At 33.0% G+C, this 26,483-nt stretch overlaps 2 protein-coding genes and 1 long non-coding RNA gene across 3 annotated transcripts; all 3 read right to left on the bottom strand.

Annotated features, from left to right (window-relative positions):
* Positions 1-16,605: 16,605 nt before the first annotated feature.
* Positions 16,606-17,928, bottom strand: LOC128232065 (uncharacterized). Its single transcript, XM_052945445.1, has 2 exons — positions 17,614-17,928; positions 16,606-16,992 (listed from the first exon to the last, which is right to left on the bottom strand). Exons 1-2 carry the CDS (start codon positions 17,912-17,914, stop codon positions 16,685-16,687), a joined length of 609 nt encoding a protein of 202 aa, XP_052801405.1. The 5' UTR covers positions 17,915-17,928; the 3' UTR covers positions 16,606-16,684.
* A 1,288-nt stretch (positions 17,929-19,216) lies between these two features.
* Positions 19,217-20,763, bottom strand: LOC128225195 (neuroendocrine convertase 2-like). The gene is made up of 4 exons (XM_052935264.1): positions 20,700-20,763; positions 20,398-20,585; positions 19,414-19,605; positions 19,217-19,324 (listed from the first exon to the last, which is right to left on the bottom strand). Exons 1-4 carry the CDS (start codon positions 20,761-20,763, stop codon positions 19,217-19,219), a joined length of 552 nt encoding a protein of 183 aa, XP_052791224.1.
* A 1,642-nt stretch (positions 20,764-22,405) lies between these two features.
* LOC128238555 (uncharacterized) lies at positions 22,406-23,760 on the bottom strand. The gene is made up of 3 exons (XR_008261730.1): positions 23,700-23,760; positions 23,250-23,351; positions 22,406-22,549 (listed from the first exon to the last, which is right to left on the bottom strand). It is a non-coding gene; the product is annotated as an uncharacterized LOC128238555 (long non-coding RNA).
* Positions 23,761-26,483: the final 2,723 nt, after the last annotated feature.

Below are 26,483 nucleotides of genomic sequence, written 5' to 3'. Positions count from 1 at the left end.
AACTGTTATTTGTATGGAATCGAAATTTTAGAGTGATATGGAATAATAGATGTAGTAAATCCGTACTTAGTTTCATTATAATACAAAGAGCTTTTTAAAAGGAATGCGTTCAGTCCGGGAACTTCCCGAACATACCTCGTATTTTAAAATATACATTAAATTTCATCGTACTTAAATTAGGTCAAAGGCGACTACCTTTGAAGCCTTTTTTCGTCATACAATGTTTATCTCTTTGTATATTCACGGACTAATCCCTTGCAATGTAGATTACCTCTAAAGTTTTATAACAGTAAAAATAATGTTATCAATTTGTATGAACACTGTCTGATCTCTTGCAAGGGTGACTTTCACTCAAGGTATCATATCTGCCTTGCTCCAAACGTATTGTCCGCCTCGCTGGAATAACATATTTTCATCAAACCCGCTAAACAAAAGAGCGTTATCTACGCCGACGTCCAGAAGCGCCTTTGATGGCTGCTTGCTGTCCAAGAATCGCGTCAAAAAATAAGAAATGGAGGTTTTAAATTGCATTATCAGGGTTTTCATTTTTAACCGAACACCTATTGAAATCATCGTTTTAAATCATGTTTAAATCGGTTGATTTTTAGGAGTTTCAAAAATAAATGGAGACAATTTTCAAGTAATGTGGAACTTTTTCCAGCGGGACTTATTCGACGAGTAATTGTTTCACCGCGCACCGACGACACCGCAAACATGGCGGCTAGCAAGACAAGAAAGTTGCAAAATCGTTTTGATTCCGGCTTTAAAGCCAAATCTGGTGAGAAAATATCTAGGTTTAGATGATGTTACGTTGGAAGTTGTTTATATTTTTAGAGCATTCTGATTTTCGTTCTCCCGCAAGTACTAATTGTTCACTGTTTTCGCTTCCAAATTTTTGCAGACGACAGGTCGGTGAAGTAACCGTTCTATCATCTGGCAATTGTTACATGTTGCTAATCAGAGGCGCCATAGCTGGGACGGTAAATGCGGTGGCAAGCCACAAAAAATGATTCGTGAATCAATAAATACGAAATCTAAATTAAATGTGCAACATTTCAGTCTAGTTTTTTATTAAATTTTTATTCTTAGAATTAACCATATTTTGTATTTGTTATCAAATTTTCCCCCTCAAACCAATGCAAGGGGGGAATCTCCTCCCACAGGTATCAGGTAATTTTACCTTATAGATTTAAAAAAAAGTGTAGAGGGAGAAAAAAACAACATTTTGTATTACACTTTCTGTATAATTGTAAATATGTAAAGTTTGAATATTTTTTTAGTGTCATTTGTGTTTTTTCCATTGATTACTTGAAGGAATGCGCATGCAAAGAGAAGGCTTCCAAGTTGTTTAAATTGCTGAATTTCTTGTTGCCCCCCCCCCCCCCCCCCCCCCTGGTCCTCCTACCAGGGTTTTGCCCTCCACCCACAAGACCCCCGTCCTGATCTGTTGTTTTCTCAATTTCATCTGTTAAAACAAAACATTTTGACAACCCTGATTATGAATCATATGTAGTAACAGTATTATGCTATTTTGTATTAAAATATTTATACAAACGTGTCTTAAATAAAAGATTGGATGTTCAGTAAACATGTTCATCGTTGTATGTAAACAGTTGATCGACACATGGTTTGTGGAGTCCGCACACTGACGAACCCACATTCTAAAATAGTAATTGCTTTTTTTGCACTTGTTATTAGCAATTAACAAAAAAGCTGGAAAAACACGCTTGAGAGACAATTGAACTTAGCAAAAAAAAATGCTTTTTGAACATCGTTTACTTCAATGACCTCATTTGTTTCATCTATGGCACATACGTTTTACCGCATAAACTGTCATTTGACCGAACACTAACGATGTTTATGCAAGATCAGACGAATTCCAAAAATGTTGCATTGAAAACATAAGCGTCAAAATGACAAAGATACTTTACAAACGGTATCAATTAAATGTATATATTGTTATGACTTACATATCCGTCCGTAATCAAATATGAATTTTGCATCTGAAAAATAAACGCCTGAATTCAAAATATTTGTCACGTTTACAAAAGAACAACAACGCAAAATTTGTTTCCTGGCAAGAAACAACAAGCAGGATCAATATTTTAGATCGTGAAACGGCAGCTGTCATATTGCCATGATATTGGTATAATGAGTGTGGCTGTCAGAAGCCCTTGTTAGCTCGTCTGTTTATCGAAGTCAGAGGTCATTGTATTGTGGAAGAATGTGTGTATCGTCGACATTGGTATCGTGTGAAGACTATGACACTTGCATTTACGCAAAACCCGAGCAAGATTTTGAAGTGAAACTTGGTACACATGTTGCAAGAGACAAAATGCACTTGTTTGACAACTCTGGCACTAAATCTTGTTAAGAAATGTCACTTATTTGATTAAGAACAAATACAGTTTGATAAGATCTTTTTAAAACATTATTAAGTATATTTATGGTGATATCTGAATTGCATATTTATTTTTAAATATGCGCAAACTATTTATACATGTCAACTATTACTGTTTTAAACGATTTAATTAATGTTGTACTGAATTAGAATACTTATTCCGTGTACATTTTTTAACAATTTCGCGAATATCTCAAATAGAAAATGAGCTGGAGTCACACATCCGTACAGGAATTGTGAGCAGCATGTGCAGTTGTGCACATGAGGTTCGTTATGTTGTGTAGCCTTGATGCATTAGAGTAATGTGTCTTTTATTATTCAAAATTATCATAAGGATACGTGTAAAATGTTTGTTTTGCATGGATTGAAGAAATCATTTTATTCCGATTAAATTATTTATGTGATACGTACTTGCAATTAAGGCATGCATTTGAGGACTAAAGCCGCATAGTATTATGTATATACAAAAGTTACGCAAACACAGGAATAATATGATAGGGGACCTTCTTTTCAATTCAAAAACAAACCTATGAAATCGATTGAAGTTTATTAAATGGTTAATTTAGTTTTTTATTACGCTTTTATATTAACGATTTAACACAAAACAGTGAATATCATTAATAATTCGTATGGAATACATACAATCATGACTCTTAGGTAGCAGACAACAATTAGAGTGCGGACATATGATTTCTTTGTCTAGAGGACATTTAAGGCCATTTGTGCAGTTTCTTTCTCTAACTTCATTAACTGTTCTTGAACAGTGCGAAAACTTTAAATGGCTAGGTCCAGCACATGCAGACCTGAGGACAACTCAAGAACTGTTTCTAGAACAAGTTAAATAGTTAGCGTTCTTTTGCTGTCGGAGAACCAAACTCTTGCACTTTTCTAAGACCATAGTCTTGCACTGCACAGATGCCGCAGTATGCGTGACAATTTACTATTTCATAACTTATCAGAGGAAAAGGAAGAAAACTGTGAGGAAAAAATATTACAATTCATACTAGGAAAACTAAAAGTAGGAAATGCTTCTCAACAAATACGCTTGCAGCGAACGCACCGGATAGGTCCCTACAATCCCGAAAAATCCGACCGATTGTGGCCAAGTTCGCCGACTTCACCGATCGCGAGAAGGTACGCCGTGCGGCGAAAGAGCTGAAAGGTACAATCTACGGTATTTCTGAACAATTCCCAAAAGAACGAGTCGAGCAACGCCGGAAACTGATACCCATCATGCTCCAGGTCCGGAAGGATGAAAAGGAAGCCTACATTAAGGTCGATAAACTGTTTATTAACCACCAGCTTTACCGTGGACCATGATAGGACGCTAGTGATCGTGTGCTAAAGTGTATATCATGGAATGTAGAAAGGCTCACACTTCAGAAAAAATCTTCCAGTAGTTTTGTTATTATCATTAGTGAATATGACATTATATGTTTAAGCGAGTCATGGACTAATAAGAACTCTATTATAGATATAAAAGGATATTCTAAACCTATTCGTTCATATCGTAAATATCAAAATCAATGGGCCAAACGATCCAGTGGTGGAATTATAGTATATATTAAAGATTACATTCGTAATGGTGTGCATTTAATAAAAAATACAATTGATTGAATTATTTGGATAATACTAGATAAAAACTTCTTTCATATTGATGATGATCTATATATTTGCTTTACATACATTGCCCCGAAGTCATCTCCGGTTCATAACATGTATAATGTTGACATTTTTACCCAGTTAGAACAAGAGATTTTATTGTTTAGCCAACGTGGGAAAATATTTTTGTCAGGCGATTTAAATAGTAGGACTGGTAATAAAGCGGATTTCATTCAATGCGATCGTAGTATAAATGTAAATGACGTTATCGCCATAGATACACCTACTCCTCGCGTCTCGCGATATTTCACTTCCAATCGCTTTGGTGAATACTTACTTGACCTGTGCAAGGCAACCAATCAGCGTATAGTTAACGGTCGATGGCCAGGAGACCGTGGGAATTTTACCTGTATGACCTATAACGGGGCCAGTGTAGTTGATTATTTGTTGACACACCATGATAATGATCTGCTTGCAAATTTCACAGTCGGGGATTTTAATACGCTTTCTAACCATGCACCTATGTTATTCTCATTTAAAACAAAGACAGTACATCGGGATCCAAGCGATGGAAATAGTGAATTCACATTATATAATTTTAATACAAAAATACACGGATTCTTTTGAGAGATATAACACAAAATATTGATAGCCTGATACATGATCTAAATACTGAGATTAGCGGGGAGGGAAATGTTGATAGATTGACATCGATTTTTACAATCTTTTTATGTGATCACGGAAATAAGTATTTTCGTTAAACATCTAAAAAAAAGAAAGGTCGGATTTCATGATGGAAATAGGAAACAGGATTGGTTTGACGATTTATGTAAACATAGATATGAAATATATAAAAATGCAGTGCGTCAATTTAATCTTAACCAGTCTGATGTTGATAGAGCATCTTTGTATAACGCGAAGAAAGACTACAAGTACAATATTTAAACCATCGAAGATGGTAAATGGTACCGATAATATCACTAACGAGGATTGTTTTTAGTAACCTCATGTCAGGTGTTGAATCTCGTGATAATGATGACTATGATGATTTTGTTGGCCAGTTTGATGCAGAGGTAGAACAAAATGTTACGTTTGATTCATTGGATGCACCTATCACAAATGATGAAATTAAAAAATCGATTGGGAAACTAGGCTCAAATAAGGCAGCCTCTATTGACAATGTGTAATACGAGTATTTTAAGGTTTCAGTTCCACTAATCATTGGGCCATTGAAGTCTTTTTTAATCATATATTGAATATGAAGTCATTTCCAAGTTTTTGGGCATCTGGTATTATCCCAATCCATAAAAAAGGGTGATCAATCAGATCCAAATAATTATAGGGGGATAACTCTTACTAGCTGTTTTTTTTTTTAAATTATGCACTGTTATATTGAATGAAAGACTAAAAGCGTGGGAGGAGGAAAATAGTATATTAACAGATGCGCAATTCGGTTTTAAAAATAATTACAGTACAGTGGATCCTGTTTTTATTTTGCATTCATTGATTCAAAAGCAGTTTGAAAGGAAAAAAAAAGCTTTACTGTTGTTTTATTGATTATAAAAAAGCTTACGATTGCATTGATAGAAACAGACTCTGGTATAAATTTATTAAGTTGGGAATTGATGGTAAAGATTTGTCCCTAGTAAGATCAATGTATAATAAAGTGTTTCAAGGAGAGGTAACCTCGCCGAAATTTTTTTGCTCTCTTCTTAATGATATTGAAATGCATTTACAAGAAAACCTTGACGTCGGAATCAACATTGACCATATTTCAATTTATTTGCTGCTTTTTGCCGACGATGCGGTTATTGTATCAGAGACTAAGGCAGGGTTGCAGAATTCTCTAAATAGTTTACATTCATACTGTCGCAAATGGAACCTCACTGTTAATATAGATAAGACTAAGGTAATGGTGTTCAGGAAGGGTGGAAGACTAAGTATTAATGATAAATGGTTTTATGACAATACGGAAGTAATTGTTAGCTCGTTTAATTATTTAGGAATTGTATTTAGAAGTGGCGGTGCATTTATGCAAGCTACAAAAACTTTAGCTGGAAAGGGGTTGAGATCACTTCACTCTTTGATGGCACTAGTCCGTAATATTAAAGTGCCAATATATATAACGTTTAATCTTTTTGATGCATACGTATTATCAGTCCTTAACTATGGTTCTGAAGTCTAGGGGTATATAAATTCGGACGTGGTAGAAAGAGTCCACAAAATGTTTTGTAAATGGGTATTAAATTGATGAAACAGTCAACCAATACTTTGGCTTTGTATGGAGTTGGGCAGGTTCCCACTGTATATCGAAAGACATGTAAGAATGGTTAAGTATTTCTTAAAACGTCATAAAGTCAAGCAAGATAATTGCATTTCAAATGTTATATTACAGGATCAAATTTATAGTGTTGAAAATCATTCTTCTACGAACTGGGCATCAAAGGTTAAGGAAATATCATCTGGTCTTCATGAAATATGGTTATACCCTGAGTCGGTAAAAATCGACGTATTTGTTCCCGTACTAAAAAGGAGACTCAGAGATATTTGTATCAGCAATTGGAGGTCTGGGTTAGACTTGTCTTCGTCTCTAGATGTGTTCAAATAAATTAAGACAAATTTTGAAAAATCTCCATATCTCAGTCTTGTTGAAAATACAAAGTATAGAAGTATTTTATCTAAATTACGCTTATCATCCCATAAACTAAATATAGAAATAGGTCGACACAATAAGGTTCCTAGGAATTAATGAAAATGTTCACTCTGTAATTTAAATGATAAACATTAAAACAACACTGAAATTCGTCCTCAAATGTCCAGTATATGCGGACCTTAGACGTCAATATATTCCGAAGCATTATTATACTCATACGAGTTTGATGAAATATATTGTTTTAATGCAAAGTAACAACAAAACCACCCTAAGGAAGTTAGCGCTTTACTGTGATAAGTCCTTCAAATTACGTGATTTCTTAATATAGTATAAATATTTGCTATGTTTTTTTCGTTCTTTCTTATTTTGATTGTATCATAAACGGTAGTGTTTAAACTTAAATCTGTAGATCCTTAGGACATACGAGATGTACAAATATTCTTGTTCCTTTTGTGTGCGTGTTTTTTTTTGCTGTTGTTGTTGTTGTTGTTGTCTGTTTTGTAATATTCATATCCTTACAAAGTAGCCACAAAGTTGTATGTACCCCTCAGCATGAACCTTGCGGCTGTATTAATCAACGTGGAGCAGTATTTATATATATAGAGAGAAATTTATATAGATTTTATAATTGTCACATGCCATACATCACTATACATATTGTTGTGACGATGAGTTTTTTATGCTTAAGTCGAATAAAATTTCTGTTCTGTTCTGTTCTGTAAACCTACCCAACTCGTGCACTTTTCAAAGACTCCAACTCCCTCATTGTTCAAGAACTGGTCTAAATTCTCGCAGGGGTAGTTTATATTGTATATATACATTTTTCTACCTATAATAAATATATCAATGCTTGATATTTTGCATAACGTTATTATAGTTATGGTTTTTAGATTTTGAAATATGTCCTTGTGCTGGTCGAATTATGATTGAATTCGTTTTATTACCTTGGGGCTTTCTATCTTAATTATTATACATCCCTTGAAAATTATTATTATTTTTGTTTAAAAGAAGTTAAAGGTAATACTGTTTTCAAGTATTTATTTTAACGTTAAACTATAATATGCCAACTGTAATTCCAAATGACTTTATTACTATAAGCTATGAATAAGTTTTAACAGACAAATTGTGCCAGTTCAATAACTTATAAATATATTGCATAATATGCAAAAAAGTGATTACGTGCGCTTTCGTATAATTCGTTGATGTAGAAACTTTCGGGTTAATTGAATAAGTTACACTTATCGTCAAGCAAAATCTTATTTCCCTGAAATACATATTTTTGTTAGACATAGTGTCCGATAATGCATCTGAATCGTATCAAACTCCTGCGGCGATCCATTTCATTTACCAACGACTAGAAAGTATGGCTTAGTGAAAGCTTCAAGCAAAAAACATTATAATGTTTTATTGCAGGGAATTTGTACCTGTAAGGTTAAATTTTTCTTCGGATGGTTTGGAATACGTAGAAAATGATGATTTTTGGCCACCTTACATGGTGTTTAGACGTTGGAAGACAGAAAGACAATCTAGGTTTAAACAAAATGCAAATCTTAGAACTTATAGGCGGGTTAGGCAACGCTCATCAAATGTTGCAGCATCTATGTCAAAAGACATGACTCGAAATACTAGAAATTATGGCTTAGCGAAAGGGAAACACGACCCATACAAAGCTAATAATCTCATGTCAAGCATCATCAAAAGTCATCACGATAACGCATGTTTAGTGTAACTACAAAGTATTTAATTATAACAATCCTTGATACCCAGACGCAAACGAAACAAGATCTCATTCGAAAAAGCATTTGAAAAAATGACAAAGTAAAGGTTTTACGTATGGTTTACAGTGCAAATACTGAATACATGCCTGTTAGAAATCGACTAAAATTAAGCGTTATTAAGTTATTAATTTCTCTTGCAGGAGGCAGCCATTTAAAGTGACCATGAGCCACAACCTAATCAATATGAAAACATATAATGTTTTTTATAAAACATATGCACTATTTTCTATAACTATTGTTCTTTTCTGTGGTGAACCCCCCCCACAAAATACAACAAGTATGATACTTGAGTTAAAATGCTAATATCTAATTAAAAAGAGCAGAAAACCACGCCCGTTTGGTTTATATTAATGAATTAATTTAAGTTTATTAATTATAATTGAATTAAGTTCAGTTTAACTATCTTTTCAATTTAAGGATCAGACAAAATAAGCATTCATGTCATGTGTCTACCAAATGATGTGTTTTATATTATAATATTAAATGAATTGTTAGATTAATTTGATTTTAAAAAAGCAGTTAATGTCTTTACCTATTGTTGAAGTTCATTATTATACTGCGATGAACATAAACATATTGATATTGAATAAAAACATTAGCATATCTTGTTATCATAGTATAGTTAATTGAAAAGTAACGAATTGAAAGTTAGTTTTAGGTTATTTAATCTAATTTATTTAAGTTCGATTGTGACGAAAGCTGACAGCTTACTCTCGTGACCGTGTCCTGAGTAGTAACAAGTACTGGTGTCCATTATGTAAACATAGAAATATCACTGAAAGAAATAAGCAGAAAGTCCGCAAATGTCATTACAAAAATGATCATGGCCTGAAATTCATGACGACAACTGTATTTTGGACACTAATCAAACGTACTGGAATCTGCATTGCATGATGAACGTCAGGAAAATGAAAGTTGCAAAAAGACTGGAAAGAATATGTTAGAAAGAAAGAGATATGGTAGACCACAGAACAGTTGAATTCGGAAATATAACTCTTTTTAAAGGAGGAAGATCAATGATATTGAACAATATATATATGAATCAGCCTAGGAAATGAACAACGAAAAGCGGGCAATCTACAAACAAACTCACTGAAAATCACAATAGCGATCATCTGGACTATTGATATGAAAAAGGGACCCTTCCTATATTTCTTTGAAATATGAATTAAAAATCTCATCAGCATAATACATTTTACATGATATTTGTATACACGCATGATATATGCGATAGAAATGCACATACACCAATCTAAATCTAAAGTGTATAGCGAATGCTATTGCTTTATGTACTTTTTGAAGTGCCAGTGCTGATTATTTATATGTAACTAAATCTTAAAATGTAATGCTTGTATATGTTGTTATGTATATACACTTTTTGCAGACTTCATCGTTCATATTTACACGTTTATAACATGTATGAGGATTATATATGAACGATAACAGGTTTTAAAAAATAAAACTGTTTACATTAGAAATGAGTTTCATATATAGATTAAGACACAGTAAAATGTTTTGTGTAGCGTATACATCTAACAATTATAACACTTTTTGTGTAGATCTCTCAATGTAATGACAAGCTCGCTTAATCTATCATTCAATTACACTAAGCCACTAAAGTTATGTATTGCGATACTTGACGCATATTTTGTTACTTTTGTGTAGTACATTTTTTATTCACGTTTTTAATTTGATATATCGAATAACTGCCCCTTTTATTCAAATAAGCTCACGCGACCATCATGCCCTAAATTAAATAAGTTATAAAAAAGTCATAGGAGAATCATGATTCGATTTTGTTTTTGGACTAATATCCATATATTTGTTGTAAACATCTGTTATTTCTTATGGTAAGGTTGTGTCGTAGGTTTGATTTCGTAAACATATTTGCTAAATTGACACTTAAGACATTATAATTGTTCGAGGTCAAAGCAACACGGAAAGCGGAAACAAGTAATTGAAATTGCTGGAAGAAGTACCCTGTAAAACATAATAAAAAAATGAAGTAGGATTGCAACTGACCTTGAGTTTTAAGCGGAAATAGTACAAACAGTTAAGAAATGTAAATTATTATCAACCCAAACGCTTATTTTCAGGTACAGAAATAAGCTGGTAGTATAGAGGGTAGAATTATTGCACTAGATATTTACTTTTGCATTAGGTACTCTAAATTGTATTCCTTCGTCTGCAATTAGAGTCGGGACCCATTATCATAGAAGAACTTGGGGTTTACGTGCACACTTTGATAAGATTTACCATTTACGTTTTTACTTTATTCGGGATTGTTAGGATAAGAGTGAGGTTGTGCACACACAACTGACATAACAATAGTTACGCAATGATCATGTTTGAGTGTTCACAACTATGTTCGAGGTCTCTATGCCAAAGCATTTTTTTCATTTATTGATTGGAAACCGATTTTCAGCTGAAGTTGATCTTAAGGTTACCACGAAATTGACCCTGAAGGTCCATATGTTGACTATATCTCATTATCCCGGAGTGGTCTCAGACCATATTGATATGCCAAGCTGACTTTAAGGCCATAAGGGGTGGGGGTATTTTTACTCCAATGTGAGAACAAATCTAAGAATTAAATCATTGATAAGGTAATGGACTTTTACTAAACTGAAATATACACACATGTATGTATACATATATATGCAATATCACTTCAAATCAATTACATTTACCTTCAATTTTATCACAAAAATACAAGATACAATATTTTGTTATTTAAAGTCGGGTATATGATAAATAACTATTAGCTCAATAAGCTATTTTCCGACATGAATAACATACACACATAACATATCCAAACATAACAATGAGCTTGTGACCTGGAAGTAAAAGCATAAAGTTTAAAATAGGTACAAATATTGGAACAAGTATTTACAAAAGCTGTTCCTTATTATATACATGCATACAATTACAAAAAGTAAAATGGATTTGAGCACAGAACACAGTGGTAACATCATCTAGTTGTTCCGGCTGTACGGGCAATCCACACGCGCACTGTCCCGCAAGTTGACATACCACTGTAAAATGGTTAGTTCTTTCAAGAGTATAATTTTAATGGATAATCGGATACATTGAAATAGCAAAATGGTAAGTAAAATTATAAACATGGGAATATTAGCATGGTACATTGATGTGTAGTTAGTAAAAATGGTATATTTAATTTAGCTTGACAGGGAAATTCTTTGGAAGGTGTTACTAAGAGGAAGTTATGTATTTATCATGTAATTTAAATACAACTAGATTTTGCTGATATTATCAGAAACAGTAGCGTACAAAAGGATGGTTTCTCCCATGATTAGGTCAATCCCAACCCATAAGTAACCACCCAAACCTCTGCCCTGTCACTGTGTTGATACTATCAGCACCTACCACTGTGTAAGAATGTTAGTATGTTGGTATATGTTATACACCCATCAAGCACAATATAGTATGAACCCAAGCCGCACCAACCCCTTACTTATAGTTTTTTTCTGTGTTCTGGTAATTCCACCGACCCCTTTAACCACTAGTGTTTCTTTTTTGAGCTCCTCGGCCATTTTTATCGAAAACAACCTCGAACGTATGCCGGTACATCAGTAGAAGTAAAATTTAAAGTTCTTAAATTTTGAATTGTATTATTAATTAAAGCTAGTTGTTTAGCTTGTATTTGTTGATCGAAGTTTAAATTGATTGTTAGTGAAGTACTTTATTGCAACAATATTAAAATTCCCAAGAGTTAAGTCATTAAGTTTAACTGCTGAATTAAATCTTTACGCGATCTTCTTGCAGCGGAATTTAAGTGTACCGAGTTCTGACATTGTAAACCGTCCAAAGACATCCGAGGTTGTTTTCGATAAAATGGCCGAGGAGTTCTGCATGAAGTTATTTACATGGGAAAAATCAAACCGGAAGTATATTAACTGACATTCCTGCGGTCTGATTGGCTGACGGGCTATCGTGTGAACCTATGTAATTGTTGGGTTACAAACAGTTCCGACATGATATCATTGATAGTGTTATATGTAATTAATGGTCATTGACTTTTCAAGTTTACCTATTTTTTTAAAATGTGATTATTCTAAATAAGAAAAACATCATCCGAGGCGTTTTAAGCTTTGATGAATCGGGTCCTAAGGTTCGTATACCAAGATGTAAAAAACCCGTAGCCTACGAGTTTGAGGACAAGTTATTAAATACCCATTAAATGTGCCCAAGGGTTTGTTATAACGGTATAGGACAAACGTAATAGTAATAGTAATAGTATTTCAGACATTGTACCAGTTAAAATTAATGGCAAAACGTACACACCTAACAAATGTAAAGATGATTTATATGACATAATGAACACCTGCTAATTAGGCGATATATGGCGACTACTACATCCATTTAAAATGCAATATACATGGAACTCGAGTAAAAAAACCGCATACACTGTAGACTAGATTGTTGGCAGAGAATTTCTAAAAATTATTTCTTAGAATTATTCAATCAGGACAGAAAACACCCCTTCAATCATTATATAATTTAAAAAGAAGAGGTTAAGGCTGCTTGAAATCATCGTGCTTTTTAATTAATATTAGACGCAGAATGACAGTCAAAGATAAAAGAATGTATCCAAGAAAAATACATTTCAATATAGATACAAATCCAAACACATTTTGGAAATAATAAAAGGTTATATGACAATTACATATGCTTCACATAAGAAATAAAAAACTCAAAAAGGTTTGCAAGCAAACAAAATGTATTCAATCACAATTACACAAAAACATTCTGGAAACAATTTAAGGTCTTAAGCAATACACGTTGAACGCAAAAAGTAAACAAATTGAAGAAAAAACACACAGAAAAAACAAGCTGTTTACAAAATTAAGGTTAACATTGATATGGTGAAACAAATACACTACAAGAAGAAGTTAAATTTACTAAACTAATCATAGCAAAAATACAGATATATATGATATATTAATAAAAATGTCTTAAGCTTACCATGAATAAAAAGTTTAAACCTCAAAACAAATAAATCTTTAATTCTAAGACTACTTTGAATAAAGCGCAACAGCAATTCAATTTTGTTACTCTTAGCCATTATAAGAAATATATTGTACCAAATAAATCAAAATAGAGGACTGAGGATTACATATATTGACTGTTATCTTGACACTTTAAAAGCTGTTTGGGTTAAACGATACTTTAATAATAATACATTTTTTTTCCTCATTTTAAACTGATTACTTATTGAAATAACCTTATATTTGAAACTGAGAAGGATAAGTGTTTACTTAATAACGTTTCAGAAAACGGCACATTTGAATGACGTTCTTGAATCATAACAAAATAAAACAAACATATGAATCAAATATAATAAAAATTGCCAAAACAGTGATATGGAATAACAAACAGGAATCAATATATTCCATGAAAAGTGGTATGAAAAAAGGTTCTAATACATTTCGAGCAAATTTAAACAAATGAAATATTTATACTGCGTTAGTAGTTTCGATTTTTATAAGGTATCCAACTACCATTAATTCAATCCCGGTTTAAACGAAAACGCAATTTACTAAAGATTGCATGTAAACACACAAGCAACACAGCATTCAAAGAAACTCTTCCTATACTTAATATAATTGCAAACAACATTAACACCAACTGCAGAATTAAATGGCCCGAAGCCTTAGCAAGCGTGAATGAACAAGTGACACGGATATATGGTAAAATATATAAGTCGACATAGCCACAACCTTTCGTAATTTTAAGAAATTCCTTCAATACCAACAAATGCATTACTTCTTTAATGTGAACTAGTCGATTGTAGTTTATGTACGTTCTGTAATTCACATTTTGAATCCATAGAACACAGATTTTGAGTGCTATGAAACACAATGGGTAGTTGTATTGCCTCAGTAACAATAAAATCGTAACAGATAAACACGAGGCTTATTTGGAAATAGTATGTCAAAACAAAAACAGCAATATTTTAATGATGTTGTACATAAACTCATCCAAAGGTATTTATAGACATTTTTTTCTTTTGACGCGTATATAATGTATCTGAAACTAAGAAAAAAATGTGGGCTATTGTTTCAAAGTTTCAATGTTTTTGTTCGCTCTGAACGAATAATACATGCGTTACGAGGTTAACAACAGATGAACAAACAACAATTAATTAGATTAGGCTGTATAAGTAGTCAGAAAAAAGAACACCATTATCTATCTTTTACAGTTAACTAAGACTCATACTATTCATACAATTTATAGTAAAACTGAATGAAGCGCTAATTAGCCTGATGCATTTCTAAAATAATCTAGCATAACCTTTAAAAGGGTCGCTATATTTATTAATTTCATTCATCTGTTTCATTCATCAACCTTTTTTACTTAATTGTGTAACAGTTATCACCTTTAATATATGGTAGCAGTTGTTTTCTTGCATCAACAAAGTAAGTACCTTTAAAAAGATAAAAGGTAAATGTAATAATAATATATAATGTAATCGTTTGATTAAGAAACATGGCAAGTCATTTCCTATTATTAGGTTAAATATTAATCCATCGCCCCTTTTTGATAAGGAGATGATGATTATACATTTGAAATATCAAATATTGCAATAAGCAATTAGGAACATTGTCAAAATGTCATATATAACCAAATATATCCTTAAACAATCTATAATTCAAACATTTGGAATAAGAACTAACGTCAGATGTTCAACATATGAAAATACTAATTAGAAAGTGATTGATTGATTCTTGGTTATTGCATTTTTTCTGCTCATGATTCATAACTAATCCCACTTTCATCGAAAACATGTTTAACATAATGCATCCACTTGAAATGATTACCATAGTCATTAAAATGGGTAAATACTACTTTATAAAGCTTTTTAGGCAGTTTGCCTTCGGTTGATAGAACTAAATTATTCCAAAATATAACTATATGTTTCTTAATTACAATCGACAATTGATAGCGACCAAGATCATCATTTAAATAAACATGCTCTTGTTAACTCTAAGAATAGGTTTAAGAAATCTGTGTGTACCACTTCAATAAGTGATAGGTCACCATAACCTTAAAGCTCTTAACCGTCAAAATCAAAATTGGTACAAAAGTGTGATGAAACAATTTAAGTTGGCAATCAATTGAGAGGTCTTAATTTCTGATTTTTCTTTACAGACTTAACATATCTTTACGACCTTGCTCTGTTGCATGTTTCTTAGCTAATGCCGATTGTTTTCTGTTTTTTAGGGAACAACACTCCAAGTTAATTGAAATGATCAACAACTTTTATTTCACAATCATTTATTTTAATGTCTCTATAGCGTCTCATTTAATCGCAAAGTACGAAAAGTGTTGTCTTATCAAAATCAATATTAAGGCTCAACTGACAGCAATAAGAATAAAAAGTTTTCAGTAAGAATTAAAGACCATCCTCGGAGATGGCAAATACCACTATGTCTTCGCATATATTAAAATAAGACGTGTAATAAACATATCTAAGTTAATATCGTTTACCTCTCATCGTTTGATGTTTCTTATAACCATATAATGCTTTCAGTCATTAAGATAAAGAGTGATCTATAACGGTGATCAGTTTTCACCTTGGCGAAGTCCTTAATTATACGCAATTTTTTTGTATATTTACCGTCTAACGATACACATGACATGATTTAGCTTTACATATTCTTTATGACATTTAAGAAGTTTTGGGATTAATTATATTTTGCCAAATTTGTTTTTTTTGCCTTTATTTTTATATACTGGTGTTATAGAGCCTAAAGTCCATGCATATGGCATATAAACAGTTTCAAACACAATATTAGATAATTGATAAATGATGATATAATTCTAGTACCATGTCTTTAAAGTTTTGAATTTAAACTTGTAATGTTGCATTAGTTCAAAGTATACAATGCACGTGTATGTGAGAGTCTACCTGTGTGTTTTTTTTGTGTGTGTGTGTGTGTGTGTGTGTGTGTGTGCGCGTGTGTGTGTGTGCGTGTGTACGTGTGCGTGTGTGTGTGTTTGTGCGTGAGACAGTTAACGTGTGTGCTTACGTACAAATTAGACGAGAACATTCGCTTTCAACACCAACTTTAGAGAAAATATACTTAATTTATTTTTGTTGCTACAGCGAATGTAGCCGATTGTTGATGGTTATGTACTAGTCGATATTACCAGACTTTTCCACACCCCTGTACTTAGTTCAACATCCACAATACTTTCTGTTTTGTCAAACAACATTCGTTTTCATTAAACGTCAACATGATAAGGGGCAGGCCCTGAATATCGTGTACAACTGAGAAACAGAACAGCACATACATAAACTACAACAAGGACAATCCAAAGGGCTGTATGAAACCTTCTATTGCTGTCAGCATCTGTACCAGAACTAATAGTTTTGTCTTCAACTGTTACTGTAAAAATTACTTGTTTAGAGGAATCATTGTTGTTTATGCTAGATGTAACAGGTGCATTTTTCAGGCAATATTGGTCAGCATATCCTGTCTTTAGAGTTCCATGTATCGTCAAACGCGTCTTAGCAACGTGACAGCTATAATCTGAAAACAAGGAATGGAGTAAAAGGAAACTTCATAAAAAGGCAACTTATTGGGACAATCAATTGATTGTAAACGAATATTGACGTTGCGAGGAAACGTTTCAGTTTGTAATTGGTTTCGATATTGTACCATGGAGGATCACGTGATCAAAATGGACTAGCCAACAATATTATTGTAAAATAAAACAATAAAATATGTTTGATAAAAAAAACCTTTATGAAAAAAGACAATTGTGTAAACTGATTTAAGAAAATAAAAAAAAATAAATATACACAAATGCGTATGACGTATACCAGCATAACAAAGCTTTTGATACATTTAATGGGTATCTGACTTGTCCCTAACTCGTAAAGCTGGGTTAACAGACCTTAGGGCTCCATTCATCAAAGCTCAGAAAAAACGTTTCGAATGATGGTTTGCATATTGAAAATAATCTGATTTGAATAAATTGGCAAAGTTCTTTACTTTAACAAACGTCGAACGGGGAATATGACTGCGTGTACTACTGAGTTGAACATTTTAGGGGACCCTATATAAAATAGGATGAGTATTACTCTATTTGTGTATTCGACTGAGCATTATATGCTATTAATGGTAACTACACAGCGTATAATTACTTACACGATAAAGGTTTTATGTCTGATAAATTGCATCCAAGGTTTATACGCCAAAAACCCTGACTGTTTTCCCCCCAAAAGTTGTTCGACCGAAATTTTGTGTTTATCATCCCTTTCCGTCCCCTTTTCTGACTTTTCTGCTCTGCTAAGATCGATACAGTCCCACTTGGGGATATTATCCAAAGCCTCATTCCATGTTGTTCTGAATATACAAAGTCCACTTCAATTATTACTTCTTCTGTATTGTCTATACATGGTGTGATTGCGTCGCAACTAACCTCATCGTACGACTCGCGAACGAACATATCCGCTGACTTAATTTGACTGGAAATTAAAATAAGACAATTATTGAATAACACAAAGCCAATTTAAGCTCGTATGGTGTTATATTCACATGTTGTTTTTAATAATAAGAACATTTTACTCAACATTCTAACAGATAATAATAATAATAATATCCGCAGACAAAAATCAATACCACTCAAGAATGTTTCCGGTGATGTTACAACAATCTCAGTTTATAAAATTTATGGTTCAAATACATACCGTGTGTTCATTGAAATGTCGACTGTTCTTGTGCATAATGGTCGCAACTGTTGCCACTCCATTCCAAGCTTAATCATGGCCGAAACGTCCGGATAACCAAATCCCAATATCGGATGGTCTTAATATATTGGGCACTGTTTATTAAAACACATTCATACACAACAAGCAATATACGTGTTAATGTGTGTTTTATAAATAAATAAAACTAATCGTCGACGTTAATTCACAAATGTTAAAATAGGTTTTAAGAAATTCTACATATTTTTTTCTATATGTGTAATTTGTGCCATTTCATACTAGTAAAAAACAATTCCAACGATAAACATACAATATTTCCCTGCACCGTTTCGTTTAAATTCAGATGTTGACTCTATCCCAAGATGGCTACAAGACCGTATCAAAATATGTTTTATGTCTCGGACAGACAAACCGGGCCTAAAAAGAATTAAATTCCGTACTGAATATTCTTAACAATGTGCAATATAAATGTATATATATGTAAGATGGTGTATACAATGGTTATTCTTAATGTTCGACAATGTTGAGTAATATCCCCGCACTGGGTATGGTAATGTTCGACGGAGCACACTATTAGTTGATGCCAAAAATATAATTGAATTAAAAATGCATCATCATGTTTAGTTCATTTGACTTTAATATTGATTAAAGCAAAAAATAAAGCATATGATTTGAGTACTGATAAAAACATATTGGCGATATTTTGGCGCTTATTTCTTTGGAAGTTGTGGCCACCTAGCTATTGATTAAAAACATTTATGAAGGTTAATTAGTTTTATCTGTACTTAAATCATATGTGTTTTTATCATTAAAGTGAAATTATTTAAACTTGAGAACGGTAAATATTGAATAAACGACTCATGGACGGAATCGAGCTAACCTTTTAACTGGTTGGCGCATATCGATGAACAAAGAGCATGAACAAGAGGAACTGCAAGAACACGGCTGTGTTAATTAAATGTTTAATATGAAAATAACTTTAAATAAAGGTGTACTCTTTTTAAATACAATGTTCAGTATGAAACTATGCAACATAAATGGTTTTACGTGGACTCTAATAGAAGTGCAATCATTCCGGAAACAATGGAGGTGCTGATCAATTCACCGTCATGTGTCGTTTCACACTTTCTACTGTCATATCCAGAGGTCACCTGAATAAATATGAGTTTATTGAACTTCTTACTCAAACATATCTTATAAATTAATAATACATTAACAGGAAAGACATAGTAGAAATTACCATTCTTGTATCTGTTTTTCTTCGGCCGTTACAAAATACAGACACAAGGGTAGCTGCATTGTCGGCGGTAACATCAGCAACAGTTCCGTTGACATCTAAACAGGTGACGGTAATGCTACCAATGTGGTTAGCCAAACCTGATCCCGGCTGTCCAGCAGGAAAAACGTACACAGACCCAAGACCATGCCTACCCTGATCAAGAAGACCATACATTTCACTACTGTCCAATACCATGACCTGTCAATTGTATGGCCGGTATCAAAGACAAGTTTTTATTTGAAGGACGTTACTGCCCAAACGTTATGGTGTTTATGTTAGTTTTAAAAAAATTCGTTGCTATTGTTGTTTTGAAATTCATTGTTGAATAGGAACAAGTGATTTGCCAATGATGAGAATCACTCCCCCTGATGGGCATCTTACACTTGCATATGTTAATAGGTAATGATTAACAAGTGAATACATAAGATAATACACTGTGTCTCCCTAGTAAATTTGTATTATACAACAAAAAAACAACAACCGAATTTCACAATGAACACACACGAACAAAACCTGACCAATAATTACGAAAAAGCAAAGATGCGCGTCAATAATATGTTGCTTTTTAATGATTTCGTTTCCTGAATAACTTCAATTTCGACAAGGCAGTGGGATTGGATTTGCCCCAGCTTCGTCCTGAAGTATTTCCCTGAGGCACGATATATATTTAGCGTGGTCGATCAGGCTTTTGACCAATCATGAACTGTTTATTTGTGGAACATAATATAAGATAAACTATTTAATTATGCAAGAGTTTGAATTAAAAATAAATATAATCACGAGCTATCTAAGCATAAAATATCATTAATCCGTGATTTAAAACTGCCTTAGGGATAGTTAATTGAGCATTAGTTCCATTAATGAGGTGTTACACTCAAGGTCCAAAATACTGTAATTTGATGTTATAATCTTACAGTAAATTAATTTAAGTAGCAATATCCTTACTTGTCGCAAGCCTTCCGTTAAAACGGCATCTTCATAAAAGTCAGACCTTTTAAACGGCTCTCTTGGCGCCCATCTGCTTGAAAAAACATGAATAGCGTCTCGTCGGTATGAAAGAGCGCGTGCGTAAATTGCTGAATCTATATCCGGAATCGTCAAATGGTTGTTTACGCTTACTGCAAACTGCAAATCTGCAAAGTAATTTAAATACCAAACAGTTTATACATTATATTAATTGTTACGCATTCACTGGGCAGATAAATAATACTGGAAATATTTAAACTAGCACATAATAAAGTAAAAACGTTTAAGCGTTTCTCTATTTCTGTTGGGGCTTTTGTTGACTTTTAAGTGTAAGGTGCCCTTCATAAGTTTAAATGAACAGTGATCTATTACATACCTGCCACTTTCGCTTCGTATGCTACACCATTTCCACACTTAATGCATTTATCAGCAGCGTTCTCCCCGACGATAAGACCAACAGAAGCAGCAACATGTCTTTAAAACATCAATACTTAAGAACAGAGATGCATGTGTAGAAGGTCAATCTGTGTTTTTGTATAGTGTTTGTCTATTGTGTTTGTCTGTAAGGCATTCACTTGGGATGTTTGTTTGGCCATTGAGCTTGCTTCTGTGGTTGCAATTGTATTGTTCATGTTATATGTACAAATTAACCAGTTGAGAGTACATTTGAAATTGCGAATTTTCACCCTAACGCTGTACAAGTGTCTTTGCAATTATGAATTATGACAAAATATTTATGCAAAACTCTTTAAAAAAATATCATCGGTGGTTATGTCTCTCCCTATTTAACATCGCATAGCAGATACAATCTGCCATAGTCCATCTCGTTTCATTAATCGGTTCTTAATTGAAACTCAACACATTATATGATAAATTATTGATTGTGTACTGTCTCTTTTTTGTTTGTCTGTGTCTCCTAGCTTTAGCTGTTTTCTGCCACCATTCGGGCGCTTCATATATCAGTATAACCGTCAAGTCACGGAAAAACCTGTTCCGGTAGAATAAAGTTATATTGATGCTTGTGCGGTATGTTTGTGGTGTTTGTGTATGTGTGCTTCTAGTTCAGTGTCGTTTCAGCTTTTACCATGTGCCTCTAAATGAGGTTTATATTTTATGTTTTAACATGTCAAAATATGCTTTACAACAGAATAATCATCTGTTACCTTTCCTTGTCAAAATATTCATTTCTCGATGAAGTAACGCCAGGAACGTCGCTTGTGAAGTCGTAAGATAGCTCATTATTCTGAAACAATCGTCAAAGTAAAAAAGGAACAAATAGCAGCAATAACGAAGAAAGTTAATTTTGAATCAGAATAACGTTCGAGGTAATTTAATATATTTTTTAACCCGGATTTTTAAAACAAACCCATAGCTTTGTCACTAATAAATGTATGTCAGTTAGTATTCATACCAATTCTGTTAAAGGGTGCTTAATTGCAACGTATTAAGTAACATTACTACTGGTCCGAAAGAAAGCCCCGCATATAGTTAATCGAAATACACGAAATCTAATGAAAACTCGTACTATGTAGTTGAAGTCGACGTAAGTAATGTTCAAATCGTAGTAACTTTGAACTGCGTAAGTAACGTGACATTTGATATAAAATATAGGACGTCACATCACCATATTTGTTTTAATATAATAATGTGACAAAACTAAGGCTGCAGAGCTAAATTTGAAATATCAAAGCTTTGAATAATCTACGATACTGCATTAAAATCAGTATCATAATTAAAGAATAACAATACTTATGTTACGATTTTTAACATAGCTTTGATCAAATTGAATAAAACAAATGTTAAGAATAAGCTGATGAATCATGTGATCTGGAAATTCTCTGGAATGTTTGGAATAATTCAGACATAGTCATGCTGATTATAGTTATGAATACCCATAAACGGTCGAGTAATATTAAGAATGCTTAAAATGCGAATAAAAACACTACTGTATTTTGATAACCTTAACAAAAAAGAAACTCACTACATGATTCATTATTCTAATTCCATTTGTATTTCGACCGACATCTGTTATCCCCACCACAATTCCTTTTCCACTGACGAAATGCTCAGCCCATGCATTGTCAATTCCAAGGGCGGGGTCAAAAAACGGTGGACAAACATTTGCAAAATTCTGAAGCATTCAATAGGGTTAAAGGTATAAATGTAAATTTTTTGAATTTACGGGGAAAATTCCTAAAACCAAATTTCATGAATACACAGCCATGGTTTTTGAAGATGTATTCCAGACGTATCTTGAGAAATATTAAACTATTAATTAAACTCAAGCGTATATATGAGACACGTGATGAAATCCTTACAAAAGATATTTCTGATATACTTTAAAGTGACGCTCACGAGCTTTTACAAAATTTATAAAACGAGTTTTGCAATGTCTTTTGTTCCATGTATTCAAACCATCACATTAAATAAAAACCGAACGTATTCACAATTAACAACCAGTACTAAGGATGACGTCAGAATCATTAATTCGAAATTCGACATACGCATGTTTCTAAAATTTCAAATGTATTTTAAAATTGTTTTGTAATCTGTATAGAATACAAATTCATATTTATAATAAATGGCTTTGAGTAGATACATTTAATAGTCAAAATGCTAAGTAAAACTAGAAGTCAACGGTATACAACTGGAAAATTCGTTGGTTTAATCAAAGTTAGCCATTTGTTTATTGATTTGAAAAATAATTATTACATAATAAGTATTAAGCAATCTTATGATCTGTAAGTGCAATCATGGCCAAAGATAACTAGAGGACAAATTATCAAAGTTGTATACATATTGCTGCAGAAATATCTAAATCGAGAACGTACATCATCGATTTCAAGGTCGTCGTTTCCCTTATCGCCTTCTTTCGTTTCCTCTTCTGTTTCGATGTCGGTAAATAGACTGTAGCTCTGAGATAGTTGTTGTATCTAAATGTAATAGACTGACTTACAATTTGCAACACATATATCGATATCAAAACTAGATTTTGGTGTATTATTTGAATATAGGTTACATGTAAATGGTGACGAACTGCAACCGATGAAAAAGGAATATCAACATTTCGAAAGCAAAAACGACAACTAGTTTTGTTGATTGTTTGCAGTGATTCCGCCATTCCACCGAGACTGCCAGTGAATTCATTTGTTTTAGATGTCAGTTAGTTCTTCTTTATCGTGTCAAAATATGACGCCAATGACGAAAACATAAAGGCACATTGTATTTAGCTACTACGAAAGAGAGAGGGGTAACACCTAAGATAATATATGTATACGTACGTGATTGTTTGACTGTTTAAGTATTTCTACTTCGTCTGCACTCAGTCGACGAGAACCAACAAATTCTAGTCAGGTGCCCGTGCTGTGGATCACGAGCCAGTCATGTGTTAAGCCGTTCTATATGTGTGATATCAGGTGCTCATGTTGTAGTTCATGAATGTGTACCCAGGCTTGCATGTGGCAACAAGTGTGTCAGCCCATTTATAACATTGTGTTAAGCTAGGGAAATGTTATTTCTATGTGTATGTCGTGTTCAGTACCGCATGACTATACTTTTATGTCGGACACTTCTTTAACGTCGTACAAAACCAAAAGCGTTTGATTGCCGTAGGAGATTTCCGTCACTTCCGATGCGACCATACGCCAATACATTTTAACCATAGGAAAAATTGAAATATAATAATAATCATAATGATAACATGATAAGTTTGAAAACCTGCGATGTTTGCCTTGAAAGCTACACCAACGCCACAAGAAACGCATTCCGCGTTTGTTTTTGGACGAGCAATTAATCCAAAGCATGCATTTTTTATAAAACGAATAAAAGCAAAGTAAAACGTAATCTTTGTGTATATTTTCTCTTCAAACTTGCTTATCCAATGCTGTACCCTCTCTTATACCGCCTTTTATAAAAAGCAATATTCAGTTTTTGATTTTAGTAACTGCATATATCAATATTCATTTCACCCTACGACTGATTTACTTTCGATTATCACTGGTAAAAGTGTTGGATGCGTGAAGGTGTTTTGTCAATACAATTGTAGGACAATTTCATATTCAGAAATGAAGTACAGTTCCATACCACGCCCTAAAACAACTACTTGAAGTAATGCAATTTTATTCTAATAAATATGGAAGCGTTTGAAAAAGGTTATAGTTTTCATTTCAAATCCATAGATGGTACCATTGTGGAAATCGAACCCACCTTCCCGTGCACAATATCTCTGCACGCATTGTTATGTGTATCTTTAGGTAATTGCGCCCACCCTATATAAAACAGGCAATATCATTCAACCACGTTGCTAAACAGACTAGTTACATAGAGAAACCGTGATAGTGGCGTTGTATGAACATTCATGTGTAAAATACCCAGTACCATTCCACTTTCTGTTTTAAAAAGATCATCGAATATCATCTTACAGTAACCCTCAGGCTTACCGTGTATGGCGAGTTATGTACGCTGGATAAAAATGTAGCGGACTGCACAAGTTGCATTGTGCATCTCGATAGATCGTGCGCATGATTAGTTTGCATAGCATGGAGAAAAAACCGCGACGTTATAGTATGTGTTTGTATAGTTCTTATCCTTGGTCACATGGAAATGCTTAAAAAACAAGTATTGTATATTGCTATATTTTCGCGAAATATATAAGTATTTGTTGCATTAATTCCGACATCAGTGACTCCAACAACAATGCCTTTTCCGCGGATGTTTTCTCTGCCCATATTCAATCAATTCCGAGAGCTGGATCAAAAAGGCGGGCATACAAGCATATATTGTCTCAAAAAACTAATTGCTGTATTGAAAGTTAAAGCAATCATTGGTGCCGTGCAAACAAGTGTACAGAATTTAATTAAGAAATAATAAAGATGACTGGTCGTGCCTATCATAACGGAATTGAATATCACTTTCTCAAACCGTATGATGTTTCATATCATGTAAATCGTTGGCTGCTTCTTATGCATTCTGAACAAATGCTGATTCCAGAAAAAGTCTGTAGCTCTTTGATCCTGAGATTTTGGATCTATATACAAAACCGTACACTAATCCGTTACGAGTTTGAACCTTTTTTGATGTGATTTATTGTAAGTCTTTATTAAACATATATCATGAACATAAAATATATAAGCGCCTTCTTAAATGCCTCTATTTAATAGAATGCTTCTACAAAGCTATTATGTGATCGAATAATTAATAAGGAATCAATTCTTACGATTTGTGAACAGAAATAGTTTTCAATGTAATCTAAACGCGGCATTCGACTTTAGGTTGGAACATATTGAATTCACTGATTATAATACACTCATTTTACAAAAATAGATGAAGATCCGATTCTTAAGAAATCAATCAACCATTGCATTTGTTAATTGCTTAAAATAAACATTAAATATAGTATCAGTTGTAATATACCAATACATCTAATAACTCTTTAATATATACTCCACAATAGAACACAAATATCATTTTTAACTATTTTAATTGTAGACATGACACAAAAACAAAAGAATAATTAACAAAAACTAATTATATTGAAAATAGCCATCAACAGATAACGTGGGCTCATAGTATTAGCAGACATGAACGCATGAGCTTTTTTTGTAAACAAACATGAACAAGAATAAAATATGATGACTTATACACGATTAAGATATTCATTCACACACAGGTTTATTTATTATTCATAGAAGTTACCGTGCTTATTAAATATTTAAAAGATTTAAATGATGACACAATCTATAAAAAATCTATAAAAAGATAGCGGACGCGTATGTTTGACTATTGTATATTGTCTAATTGAACCGAACTTCGTTGATAGTGTTCTGGATCCTTTGCATCATTTTCAAATATGTATACATTTTTATTGATCTGAAAAACGATCAAGCAGAAGGATGATACGTTAGTACACGTCTCTTAAAGTTCCAGCTTGAGTACTTAAAAGAATATACTTTCATAATACAAATTAAAATACATAACATATAATTTTAAATGACTACGTGAAATATATTGCCATGTGTCACAACTACATGTTAAAAAAACAACAACGAAATTATAAATATTCTATA

The sequence above is a fragment of the Mya arenaria genome, chromosome 1 (assembly GCF_026914265.1).
Source record: "Mya arenaria isolate MELC-2E11 chromosome 1, ASM2691426v1".
Taxonomy (NCBI): Eukaryota; Metazoa; Mollusca; class Bivalvia; order Myida; family Myidae; genus Mya; species Mya arenaria.
The sequence above is the reverse complement of the archived record's forward strand: the minus strand, read 5'-3'. Positions and strand labels throughout refer to the sequence as shown.

Excerpts from the sequence above, each read along its gene's own strand:
- LOC128232065 (XM_052945445.1), bottom strand. The coding sequence starts at position 17,914 with ATGTTCGTTCGCGAGTCGTACGATGAGGTTAGTTGCGACGCAATCACA. Across the intron at positions 16,993-17,613 it reads AGACATAAAACCTTTATCGT|ATTATAGCTGTCACGTTGCT; the intron begins GTAAGTAATTAT and ends CCTTGTTTTCAG.
- LOC128225195 (XM_052935264.1), bottom strand. The coding sequence starts at position 20,763 with ATGAAGGGCACCTTACACTTAAAAGTCAACAAAAGCCCCAACAGAAAT. Across the intron at positions 20,586-20,699 it reads AAATAGAGAAACGCTTAAAC|ATTTGCAGTTTGCAGTAAGC; the intron begins GTTTTTACTTTA and ends ATTACTTTGCAG. Across the intron at positions 19,606-20,397 it reads TAACGGAAGGCTTGCGACAA|GGTAGGCATGGTCTTGGGTC; the intron begins GTAAGGATATTG and ends CTTCTTGATCAG.